The 13,492-nt window shown below is 40.7% G+C and overlaps 1 protein-coding gene across 1 annotated transcript; it reads right to left on the bottom strand.

Moving 5' to 3' along the window:
- Nucleotides 1-2,641: 2,641 nt before the first annotated feature.
- LOC124078571 (butyrophilin subfamily 1 member A1-like) lies at nucleotides 2,642-13,254 on the bottom strand (the record flags this gene model as incomplete). Its single annotated transcript, XM_046423419.1, has 5 exons — nucleotides 2,642-3,565; nucleotides 11,586-11,612; nucleotides 11,712-11,738; nucleotides 11,827-11,847; nucleotides 13,138-13,254. Coding segments are annotated over 5 exons (746 nt in total), but the record flags the coding sequence as incomplete, so codon positions are not given.
- Nucleotides 13,255-13,492: the final 238 nt, after the last annotated feature.

The raw sequence follows: 13,492 nt of genomic DNA, 5'->3' as shown, positions 1-13,492 counted from the left end.
AGCCTAACCCATACATTGACTTGCTCATTCCTGGAAATCACCTCTTCTCTCAAGACCTCTAGTTTCATTAAATGAGGATATTTTACAGATCAATCCCTGGTCACTGGTGTGCTCACTGATACTGAGCTTTCAAAGGTTTGAAACCTTCTAAGCAACAGGTATCTGCACGTGCATATGGAATACACATTCATATTCATGATTCCTGTCTATATTAAGTGAATTGGTAATAATAATACATTTCTGTTAGTTGATAATCTATTACTATTTCATAGAGGGGATATATCTATACATATGCATACATACACATATACACATTTAGAAATATAGAAAGTTGCCTCCATTTCAATCCAGAATACAAAAGGGCACACGTTCTCCTTCCCCTTCATATTTGTATATGAAAAAATCACTGAAAAGTGATTGAAACACTTCAGACTCACAGAAAACTAAGGTTTCCACCTATGAGAAACTTAGATTTCATTAACTTTAATATACTTTCTCATTTTTCTAAGCCTACACTGCAGAGAATTTCTTATAGTGCTTCAAAGACAAAACCTACTGAATTGAGTTTATTGTTATGTACAATGCTTGTGACACAATCCACAGATACCATGCACCCTTCCCATCCAGATAGGAACACCCTCCTCAGACTGAGTTAGTTGAGAAAGCCCCGGGCACTGCACCAGCCATGGAGAGATGCAGCTCAGGGATTTGGGCCTTGGTCAGAAGCTTCATCCTGGATCTGTCCCTACATGATAGTTTGAGGTTGTCTCAATGGGACTGGAAAAATCACTTCAAGGCTCCTGGTCCACAGGGCTCTGTGCAAGAGACTCAGATTCCCTGGCCCCTTTATAGGACCACATGACTGTAGTCATGGTGTGGTGCCATCTTCTCACAGAACGCACTGCTGGGGACCCAGGTGGACCTGCCCTTGAGGATGAACCTTGCATGTGCAAACTGTTATCTTTATCATTGGAGGGTCAGCCCTTACTTAGCAAAGGCAGCAGCACCTGGACACCAGGGCAAGGACCCCAGGAAGCAAGCATGATGAGAGGCCACCTTGGGGGATGGTACCCAGCACTGGATGCCAGGACCTCCAGGGGGCAGGTGCTGACTGTGCCCTGGGTTCACATCATGCACACACCCCTGCACAAGGGGAGCAGAATGTCCCTCTCCAGACTGTCCTTCCTCCCCTTCTAGGTAGCCCTCCCTGACCCTCATACATGGCTGTGTACAGTTTTCTTACACCTCAATTCTGTCATCTAGCACAGTGTCTTTGATAATCCTGTATCGGTTGAATGTGTCAGGGTTTTGATTCTAAAATGTCAAATTGTCAAATTTTGGGCTGAGATTGTAGCTCAGTGGTAGAGTGCTTGCCTTGCACTCATGAGATCCTGGGTTCAATCGTCAGCACCACATAAAAATAATTAAATAAAATAAAGATATTGTATCCACCTACAACTAAAAAAAAATAAAAAAAACAAATTGTCAAATTTTCAAATTCATTTTGTGAATCAATTACAATTTATTCATACAGTTTTCAAGTGAGAGTCATTTGTGTTGGTCCCAGGTATTAGATATCATTAATAAGGCTGCTTGAAGTTTTAGTGCCTGCTCATGTGTTCACATGTTTTCATTTCCTTCCAACATGTAACTATGAGGATCGTAGGATGCTTTTCTGGTTACCTTCATGAGAATATGTCATAAACCTTCCCTGAGCTGATGTGTGACTTTGCTCTCCAAACTGCAATGTGTGAGAATTCAAATCTCTCTTTAATTCCCTGGGGTTTTGCTCACCTGAGCTAATCTGTGGGTGGCATTTAGGACACTTTGAGCTTCCTATCAATGTTTCTGGGGTATGTGTCTTACTTTGTTTCTCAGAGGCTCCATTTATGCAGCTGGGTGACTTTGGGAGGAAGGGGAAGTCTTGGAACTGACCTTCCAGTTTGGCCTTTAATCTACTTTTGGCAGCTCAGTTTGACCACTTACCTTGGGATCTACAAAATGTATAAGAATCTTAGCCTATGGTTAGCACAGAGCAGAGAATGGCTAAATGGACTTGAAGTAGTCAGTGAGCACTGTGAATTACTGCTCAAGGTTTACTGATTTTACATTGGAAGATGAAGAGTTCCTTGAAATTTTATATACACCCTGTGTCTCTTAATGTAATTTTGGTAAAAATGGCACAATGGATTCTCAATATCAAATTGACTGTATGCCACGAATTTACATAACATTTGTTAATTAAATATATAAAAATTGATAATGATGATAAAAAAATATGTTATATAATGTAGGGACTTGGAGAGGGATATATGGTGCTTCTTTTTTTTAAAAAAATTTCATACTGATATTTTTCTTTATATTTTTTATAATTTAGATGATTTATTTTTATTTTTTTTAAAGAGAGAGAGAGAGAATTTTTTTTTTAATATTTATATTTTTAGTTTTTGGCGGACGCAACATCTTTGTTTGTATGTGGTGCTGAGGATCAAACCCGGGCCGCACACATGCCAGGCGAGTGCGCTACCGCTTGAGCCACATCCCCAGCCCATATATGGTGCTTCTTGAATAAAAAACTCTTTGAGTACAGGTGTGTCAGTTGCTACAAGAGGCAAGTTTATTGAGGTCATGGCTCTGTGTATAAAACCGAGTTCAGGTCACTGATTTTGGATCAAAGAAATTTTTGGAAATAGGCAGCACTTGATGTTTAGCTCTGAAGAACCAATAGGTTATTAGTGAAAGTAAAATACTCTGAATTGACAGTGAGGCAAGGTGAGAAACATCAAAGAGATGTTTGTTGAGAAATGAAGCTAATCAGTTTCAGTAGTAATTAGCTAGGATGGCAGAGTTTAATGAGCAGTGGAACTGGCCACGTGAGCAGGACCACCCTTAGTCCCCCAAGACTGGGAGAAGCCAGGGCCCTTGGGGGTTCCTCTAACCCCAGCCCTGCAGCATCCTGGCTGGGGAATGGCCACTGCTTTCATTGTCTATGAGGATGACCCCTGGAGACTCTAGAGAAAGCGAGAACCACCTGGCACCTGGAGGATCTTAAAAGCCTGTTTTCCTCCTGGGATATGAGGCCCAGGGGAAAAATATGGCTTCAAAGGCTGGGTGAACTTGCTTTTGAAAGTATAGAGAATGGAAGATGCCTTCACATCATAGAAAGAGATCAACCCTTTCTCATACTGTAAAAATATCCCCACTATTTTAAGGGGTGGGTTTTCAACATTAACAACAAAACGTGGCACAGAAAGGGCATCATACCTCCTATCAATCCGGGAAATGGACCAGAAACCATTCTCAGGACTGGTGTAATTATATGATATTTTTCGTTTAACTGAATCCAAGCAGAGCCCTACATTCCACGTGTACTTGTCTGGTACTTCAACCTCCCAGTAGTGAAGGCCACTAGAGAAGCTCTTTTGGCCCAGCACAAATGGGGCAAGAGTAAATGGAGCAGATTTATCAGGAACATCTTGCTTCATAGGCAGGGTTTCCACATGTTTCCCACCATGTGACACATGAAGAGAAGGGTGAGCTGTGTCTGCATCCAGTGTGATGTCCTCTGCAGAAGGAAGGAGATGAGTCACTTGTGAGCATAAGAAAAGACACTGGGGGAGGGGGGGAGTTAAGGTAGAGGAATAGAGAGGGTCACTTTCTTGGCAGTTCTGTGGTGTGAGACCAAGAAATACACAGGTAGATTATCAGCAAGGTAGGTGAACAAAATAAGGTGTTTGTGTGGGGGGGTTCAATTGGAATTTAAAGCAGATCAAGGACTCAGGAGGTTGAATATAATAAAATAAGGAAGAAATCCCCAGTGCCGCAGCCACTATTGGGGATGGAGGCACCAGCCAGAGTGGTCCCTCCACCAGCAAAGTGGAGGGAGAAGAGAATTAAAGTTACCTGCATTATAAGGAGGCCTGAGGTATGTCTGGGTCCAAAGAGTTTAGACACCAAAACCACTATCCAGCTAAACTAAAAGTTGCACTGCATTGCATCCCTTTGTGGGAAAGAAGCCCCTTCTCTCCTACCTACCTGAAGAGGACAGAAGAATCATTTTGCAGCTATGGCATGGAGGCAGCAGCTGAGGGCACAAATTCCTGGCTAACTCGAGTTTATCCCAAAATATAGGTCTAGAAAACCCACACTTCATTACACAGAATGTGCCTAAGTAACCTGGAGAAAATCAAACTGGGAGAGAGGTTTACACAGGGGACATAGGTCCTGGAAACCCACCCAGCTCTTCCCCTCCCCCTCCAAGCTGCTGTTTGCAGGACAAGCTTAGAGAGACCCACCTAGCTGGGAATTTGATAGGGTGGGGCTGGAAAGAAGGAGTTTGGAGACTGAACCCAAGACCAGGAAATGTGAGGTCTGCAGGTGACATAGTGGACTGAGAATTTGCTCCTCCATCGCATGAGTGAAACTCAGGGAGATCCTGGGGTGCAGACTTCCAGCATGGATGGGCAGTTGCTGGGCCCTGGAGATGCCTGATTTAAAATCTCCAGACCAACTGGCATGCAGGGAAGGGCCTGGAGCCCCACCATGCCTAAACCCCACCTCTAGGAGTTCCACCTATGGCATTGCCTCTGTCACTCTAGCAACCCCACCCTGAGGGAGGAGCAAGCATCACACTCCAGAGAACCTCACCTAACACTGCTGAGAAAGGAGTGAGAATCTTAAACTGCAACAGAAAAATTCTTTAATTTTCTTTGAGTTTTTTTCCTTTCTCCTTTTCAGTGTATAATTGTGACTTTGATAATTCATGGACATTTATACATATTCATATTTGTGAGTTGTTTCTCATTCCTAGCAGTTTTGAAGCCAGTTATCTTTCATAAATTAGTTTTAGGAAGACTAGGATGTTTGATTAGTATATTTCAGTTTTTGAAAATCTTCTTTTATATTTATTTATGGAACTTTTAATTTACATATGTAAATATATTAAATATATATTATATAAAATATATATATTTTTCTACCTTTTCTCTTTCCCTGGATTCTCTTTCTCTCTTTTCTTCTGCTAACAGCCGATCTCTATTGTTCTCTCTTTCATGACTCCTTTAATGTTTTACTTCTATCTTCTCTCCTCTTCCCTCATAGTCAGCACATCTTATATCATTTCTGTTCTCTCCCTGTCCACCGTATTCAAAATTGTAAACACTTTTTGCAAACTCATTGTTTTTTTTTGTGTAGGAAATAATGTATCATTTCTATTTATTGTGACAATTAACATTTAGAAGTCATAGCAGGAACTTTTGTTTTAATGCTGTGTATTGTTTGCATTGTTTGTTGTTATTATTTGTTTCCCCTTAAATGGTGAGATACTGGAAACCTTCAGGGACACTATAAGTTCATAGGGTAGAATTTCTACTGCCTCAGATCCATAGTGTTAGATTTGTACATATACACAAACAACAGGAAAAAGCAATGGAACAAATCATGATACTTGTTGTCCCAAACAAACCAAGATACCTCAATAATTGACATCATAGTGGAAGAAATCCATTGACATCACAGTGGAAGAAATGTCAGAGAAGGAGTTCAGAATGTACATAGTTACGTTGATCTATGAGGTAAAGAATGATGTAAGGAGTGAAATCAGAGGAAAAATACAGAAAGTGAAAGATCATTTCAATAAAGAGATAGAAATTCTGAGAAGAAAAATCAAGCAGAAATCCTCAAAGTGAAGGAATCAGGAAACCAAATTAAAAATTCAATGGAAAGCATCACCAACAGACTAGACCACTTGGAAAACAGAGTTTCAGGCAATGAACACAAAATGTGTAATCTTGAAAATATAAGTTGACCATGGAGAAGAGATATTAAGATACCATGAACAGAACTTCTGAGAAATATGAAATAACCTGAAAAAAACAAATTTAAGATGTATAAGGATAGATGACGACTCGGGGGGTTCAAATCAAAACAATGCCCAATCTTTTCAATGAAGTAATATAATTTCCCAAATCTAAAGAATGAAATAACAAATCAACTGCAGGACGCTAACAGAACCACAGATATACAGAATTAGAACATGCCTTTCCAAAGGCACATTATTATGAAAATGCCAACCTGAACTAGGATAGAGTTTTAGAGGCAGCCAGATGACAGCTCACATTTATAGGGAAACCAATCCAGATCTCAGCTGATTTATCCACCAAGACCCTCAATGGTAGGAGGTCTTTAAATGATATATGCCAATCTCTGAAACAAATTGGATGCCAGCCAAGAATACTATACCCAGCTAAATTAAGCTTTAGAATTGATGATGAAATAAAACCTTCCATGATAAACAGTGTTAAAAGAATTCACAACTAGAAAGTCTGCACTATAATACACACTCAATTAAGTATTTCCTGAAAAAGAAATAAAAAATAAAAGTGAAAACTAGCAAAGGGGGGAAATACACTAAAGAAATAGTAAATCGAGGGAGAAACTAATTCAAATTAAAAATCATAAATCAATCACAATGATAAGAATAACAAAAATCATTTCTCAGTAAAAACATTGAATGTAAATGGCCTTAACTCATTAAGGAAAAGATATAGACTGGCAGATTGTATTAAAAAATAAGTCTCAACTATTTGCTGTTTCTAAGAAACTGATCTCATAGGCAAAGACATCCACAGACCGAAGGTCAGAGGATGGGAAGAAATCATGTCATTTACATGGATCTAGTAAACAAGTAGGGGTTTCCATCTTCATATCAGATAAAGTGGACTTGAAGGCAGAGTTAATCAGAAGAGACAGAGAAGGAAATTTCATACTTTTAAAGGGAATTATACATCAACAGGACATATCAATCATAAACATTTATGCCCCAAACAATGAAGCATCTATATGTATCACACAAACCCTTCTCAATTTCAAGAATCAAATAGACAACAATAGAATAATACTGGGTGACTTTAACTCACCTATCTCACCACTGGATGGATCCCCCAAACATAGACTACATAAAGAAGCTACAGAACAAAAAATTACAATTAATAATTTGGATGTAACAGACATATATAGACTATTTAATCCATCAATAACTAAATATGCTTTCTTCTCAGCAGCACACAGATCCTTCTCTAAAAGAGACCATATCTTATGCCACAATGCAACTCTTAGAAAATACAAAAAACAAAGATAATACCTGGCATTTTATCAGATCATAATAGACTAAAATTAGAAATCAACGATAAAATAAAAAATAGAAGCTACTCTAACACTGGAGACATTTAAATAATTTGCTGTTGAATATCCAATGGGTAGCAGAAGAAATCAGGGATGAAATTAAAAATATTTACACATAAATGAGAATAGTGATACAATATACAAAATCTCTGGAACACTATGAATGCAGTACTAAGAGGAAAGTTCGTTGTATTGAGCTCATTCATTAAAAGAATAGAGGGTCAACAATAAATAGTTCAATATTATATCTTAAAGCACTAGAAAGAGAACAAATCAACATCAAAAGCACTAGAAGACATCAAATGATTAAAATTAGTGCTAAAATCAATGAACTCAAAACAAACAAAAAAATCCCCCCAAAAAACCAATGAAAGAAAAAGTTGGTTCTTTGCAAAAAATAAATAAAAATGATAAACCCTTAGCCAAGCTAACAAAGAGAGAAGTTTCATATTACTAAATTACTTGCTATAATTAATTAATTATTTGCTATGAAAAAGGAATTATCACAGGGGACACTACTGAAATAGAAATAATAATCAGAAATTATCCTGAAAATTGATACTCTAATAAAATAGAAAGTCTTGAGACATCAGAAAATTTCTAGAGACATATGACCTATGCAAACTGAATCAGGAGGACATAGAAAATTTAAACAGATAAATTTCAAGCAATGACATTGTAAATGCCATCAAAAGCCTACCAACAAACCAAAGCCCAGGACCAGATGGATTCTCAGTGGAGTTCTACCAGACCATCAGAGAAGAACTAACACCAATCCTCCTCAAATTATTCCATGACATAGAAAAGGAGGGAACCCTTTCAACTCATACCATGAAGCTTGTATCACCCTGATACCAAAACTGGACAAACATATGAAGGAAAGAAAACTTCAGACAAATATACTTGATGAACATAGATGCAAAAGTTCTTAATAAAATACTGGCAAATTTCCTACAAACACATATTTAAAAAATGGTGCACCATGATTAAGTGCGGTTCATCATAGGGATTCGACTTTGGTTCAACATGTGGAAATCAATAAATGGAATTTATCATATCAATACATTTAAATAAAAGAATCACATGATTAACTTGATAGATCCCAATAGAGAAAAACTGAAAGCATTCCTTTGAAAACTGGAACAAGACAGGAATGCCTTCTTTCCCCATTTCTATTTAATAGTCCTGGAAACCCCAGCCAGAGCAATTAGAAGAAAAAAAAATTAAAGCTTTATGAATAGGAAAATAAGAACCCCAAACTATCACTATTTGCTGATGACGTGATTCTATTTTTAGAAGACCCCCCAAAAAACAGCAACAGAAAACTTTTAGAACTCATAAATGAATTCATTAAATTAGCGAGATTTAAATTAATACCCAAAGATCAATTGCTTCCCTACATCAGTGATGAATCAACTGAAAGAGAAATTAGAAAAACTACCCCATTTACAATAGCCTCAGAAAATGTTTGGGAATCAATCTAACAAAAGAGATGAAGGACAATGAAATATAATGAAAACTACAGAACATTATGAAATGAAATTGAAGAAGGCTTCAGAAGATGTAAAGACCTCCCATTCTGCAGGATAGGTAGAATTCATATTGTGAAAATGGCCATACTACCAAAAGCACTATACAGATTGAATGCAGTTCCTATTAAAAGTCCAATGACATTATTCATAGAAATAGAAAGAATTCATAAAAATAATTTGGAAAAATAAGAGGCCCAGAAGAGCCAAAGCAATCCTGAGTAAGGAAAGAGAAGCAAGAGGCATCAAAGTACCAGACCTTAAATTACACTACAGAGTTATATTAACAAAAAGGGTGGATACTGGCACCCAAACAGACATGAAGACCAATAGTACAGAACAGAAGACACAGAGACAAACCCAAATAAACACAGTTATCTCACTCTAGACAAAGGTGCCATCAACATATATTGGAGAAAATACAGCCTCTCCAACAAATGATGCTGGGAAAATTGAAATTCCATATGCAGGAAAATGAAATTAAGACCGTATTCATCACCCTGCATGAAACTCGACTCAAAGTGGACCAAGGATATAGGCATTTGACGGGAGAGCCTGCACCTACTAGAAGAAAAAGTAGGCCCATCATGGTGGCCTAAGAACAGACTTCCTCAGTAAGACTCCTAAAGTGTAAGACGTAAAATCAAGAATCAATAAATAGGATGATATGAAACTATAAAGCTTCTTCTCAGCAAAGGAAACAATCAGGCATGTGAAGAGAAAGCCTATAAAAGAATGGGAGAAATCTTTGCCACCTGCACTTCAGATAGAGCACTAATCTCCAGGATGTATAAAGAACTCAAAAATTTAACATGAAAATAATATATAACCCTTTCAATTAATGGGCAAAGAAATGAACAGACACTTCACAGAAAAAGAAATATGATCAGTCAACAATTGAAAAAACGCTCAATATCTCTAACAATTAGAGAGGTGAAAATTAAAATTAAACTGAAATTTCTTCTCACTCCACTCAGAATGGCAATTATCAAGAATACATGTGAGAGAAAACACTGGTGAGGATGTGGGGAGACAAGGTACACTCATCCAGTGTTGGGGGACTGAAAATTGGTGCGATCACTCTGGAAAGCAGTATGGAGATTCCTCAGAAAATTTAGAGCAGAACCCAGTTATCCCAATCCTCATTTATACCCAAAGGACATAAAATCAGCATATTACAGTGATGCAGCAACATGAATGTTTATAGCAGCTCAACTCACAATAGCTAAGCTATGGGATCAATCTAGGTGCCCTTCAAAAGATGAATGGATAAAGAAAACATGGTACTTATGCACAAAGGAATATTATTCAGCCCTAAAGAAGAATGTAATTATGGCATTTGCTGGTAAATGGATGGAACTGGAGACTATGATATATTAAGTGAAATAGGCCAAACCCAAAAAACCAAAGGCCAAATGTTGTCCCTGATATGCAGATGCTCACACAACATAAGGGAAAATAGAAGTTCACTGGATTAGATGAAGGGGAATGAAGGGGAGGGAGCATGGGTAGCAATAGAAAAGGCAGTAGAATGAATCAGACATATCTTTCCTGTGTTCATATGTGAACACATGACCAGTGTAACTCCATATCATACACAGCCACAAGAAGGGGAAGTTACACTCCAGGTATGTATAACATGTCAAAATATAGTCTACAGACATGTGTAACTAAAAAGAGCAAATAAAAAAAATTATAACAAAAAAAGAAGAGACTCTTCACCTTCTCAGCCGGGGTCAAAGCAAAGAAGAGGAACAAGGCCCGTGTCCTTAAGGGCCCTTTTCATCAACACGGAGAGAAAATAAACACCACTCTGTCCATATCCAGTATACCATCCCCACTACTGATCTGAAGTTCATTTCCTGCAGGAAAGTACTCCAGACAGCTCCATCTGGGGAACAGATTTCTGTTGTCACCTCAGAGCTTGCAAGGCCTCAGCTGGTAGGAGATGGGTGGAGCATGGAAACCCCTTGGGAAAGGTCTTTACCAAGGTTTTGACACTCAGAAGGTCTCCAGGTGTTAGCACTAGGAACACCAGGCCCTCCATGAACAGAGGGGACATAACAGAAGGGTTGGGAAGGTCAAGGAGATGATCCCCCTGCTCAGCTCAGAGGCAGAAGCTCAGCAGTGGGTTCAGAGGGCAGGAGAGTGGCCAGTGCCACAGGAGGAGGGAGAGGGAGGAGGTGGAGCTAGGAGGCAGCAGGAGGGTGGTGAGGACCACTGAGGACCACGAGGGCCGTTGTCAGGCTGTGGGTATTTGTGGAACTGGGGTGGGAAGACAGCAGAGGATACAAATTAGGAAGGAGGATTCACAAGTGTGTAATGAGGCTGTTCTGGAGAGGGAGAGGGGAGTAGGAAAACAGCCAGACAGAGAGACTGGGTTCGCTGAGATTGCTGTTTACTTTATTGTTAAGAAAACTAAGGAGGAAAAAGAGGGTGTGTTCCTGTTGGTGAGAATGACCTGAGGGACATGGAGGGCTTGATTAGAATGGAGAGGAGAGAGAAGAGACCTAATCCTTCATCATCTCTTCATCATCACCCCAGAGAGTCCTGTGGTGGTGGTCACAAGGGGATGGTGGGGACTTACTCCTTATGGAGCAGAGCTTGCTTGTCAGGTCAGGAGGCCCTGAAGTGTCTGTGCTGCCCAGAGCTCATGCATGCATTTATGGCAGTCTAGCTAGACCAACTCTCCCATAGTGGGACTTGGGTTCTAACCAACTTAGGTCCCTACATGCAGTATCTAAGCATTGTCTTTGCCTACTTGCATCCTCTGGATCATTTGGGAAGAAATTTTCTTACACAATAGAATCCCGGACAGCTTAGAGGACAGGCATGAGGCCATTCTTAGCCATACCTCCTTCTCTGTGCACCTACCTGCATATCTCCGAGCTTCCTCCAGATCTGCAATGAGATGGACACATCCAGGGTTAGCTGGGTGACGGGGACAGTGAGGTTTTGCAGTAATGGGCATGCGGGACAAGGGGGACGGGCTTCACTTACCTATTCCTCCTATTGAACTTCGTTCCTCTGTAATCAATCACAGGGAGAGATCAGTGTTTGGAGGACAAAATGGCTGGAATTTTAAGTGAGCATAGAACAAAGACATAGAACTTACCAAGTTCTTCAGAGAGAGTCTCTAAAGAGAAAACACAGAGGTGAAGAAAGATGAGTCTCTGAGATGCCAATCAAGTTCATCCTGGGTTTTGCTATGTGATGGGAAGGGACCACTGAACATGTGGGCCATGTTGCTGGACTCTGAGGGGCACAGACTGATAGGACACCTTGTCTTATGTTCCCACACTGGACATGCCCAGTGCCTGAAATCCTGAATGCCCTGAGCCTTTACAATTTGCTTCTTATGTCCACCACAGTCTGCTGCTCATAAGTGGCCATTGCTCTGGGTCAGTTTATCTCCATGGCATTTCTGAGGCCACAGCCACTCTTTCCTGTCCACTCAGCACACACTTATTGAGGACGCACTTCAGTGCTGCTGCTGCTCTATGTACTAGGGACATCACCATGAGCAAATAGGGTCTCTTCCCCTCAGGGCCATTGAGAGACATCTGTCAATCATAGCTCAATGCTAGGAGCATGAGCTACAGAGAACAAATACCTCTGCTCCCCTGCAGACTTAGCAAGTGATTTTATTCATTTCGAATTACACATAAAATTTTCTGCAGGCCAGCGCCATCCTCAGAAGCCCTGAGCAGATAACTACCCAGTGGGCTTCTTGGGCTGCACCCAACTAACAAGAAGAAGGACTTTGTCACACACCTAATGTTAATGATTTGTATGAATGTGACTAAGTGACAGGCATTTGGCCTCTGTGACTGGTTTATGGAACCACCTGAAATCCTGTGGGTTCAGGATGAGAAACTCATTAGCACTGCCCATTAGCTCTTTAAGCAGACATCACAGATCCAGCTCTCCCAATGCATGTGGGTGTGAACTGGTCCCACCAATGCAGCCCCTCACCTGCAACCAGGGTCTACTACTCCTCTATGTTAGGGAATGGCTGCAGTGAATAAGGTCACATGGCCCCATCTGGTCACAAGCACAGAGCCATGCTCTGTGACCTTGAGGGAGTCATGGCTGCCGTGAACCATATCACATAGACTGATTTGTCACATGCACAGAGCTCCATGTGATGTGAGAGTTAGTGAGGCAGGGCAGAGAAGTCTTGGAGAGGACTCAATCCCTCCTGAACAAGTGGTTCTCCTTGTCTGCATGGGCAGACTAAAGCAAGCACACAGTCCAAGATGAGGTCAAGCAGAAGATTTGATTGTGCAGGTGAATGACCTCTTCCTCCTCAGGTGATTCCTCTGCAATTGTAATGATGAAGGATCCTGAGTCCATTTCCCTGTTAACTTTATAGCTATCCCATGAAAATTCCAAAAATGATGTGAGCCCCACTCTTCCCTTTTACCTTTGGCTTTTGTGGTCGTCATGAGGATAGCACTGATGACCGCCAAGCTGACAGCCACAAGAACATCAAACACAGCCAGCACCACAGTCCAGGGGCTGACCCTGGTGAACAGGTCACCTGGAAAACAGGACCATGGCGCTGAGATCTAGGCTGACTGCAGGTGGCCTGGCTGATGGGGACGAGTCCTTCCTGTTTCCTCATGGAGACGTCACCAGGCAGCAGAGACCCCAAGCCTCCCCAGCCCTCCCAGCACTCCTAAGGACCTCCACTTCCTGCCTCCCCCCAGCCTGGGCAGGCCCTGAGCTGCCCTGTCAAACAGGCAGCTGTGTGGACAGGCTGAAGAGAGGAAAGTAAC

Source organism: Marmota monax, unplaced genomic scaffold (genome assembly GCF_021218885.2).
Source record: "Marmota monax isolate L192 unplaced genomic scaffold, Marmota_monax_Labrador192_F-V1.1 WCK01_AAM20220418_F8-fsc00978, whole genome shotgun sequence".
NCBI classification, from domain to species: Eukaryota; Metazoa; Chordata; class Mammalia; order Rodentia; family Sciuridae; genus Marmota; species Marmota monax.
The sequence above is the reverse complement of the archived record's forward strand: the minus strand, read 5'-3'. Positions and strand labels throughout refer to the sequence as shown.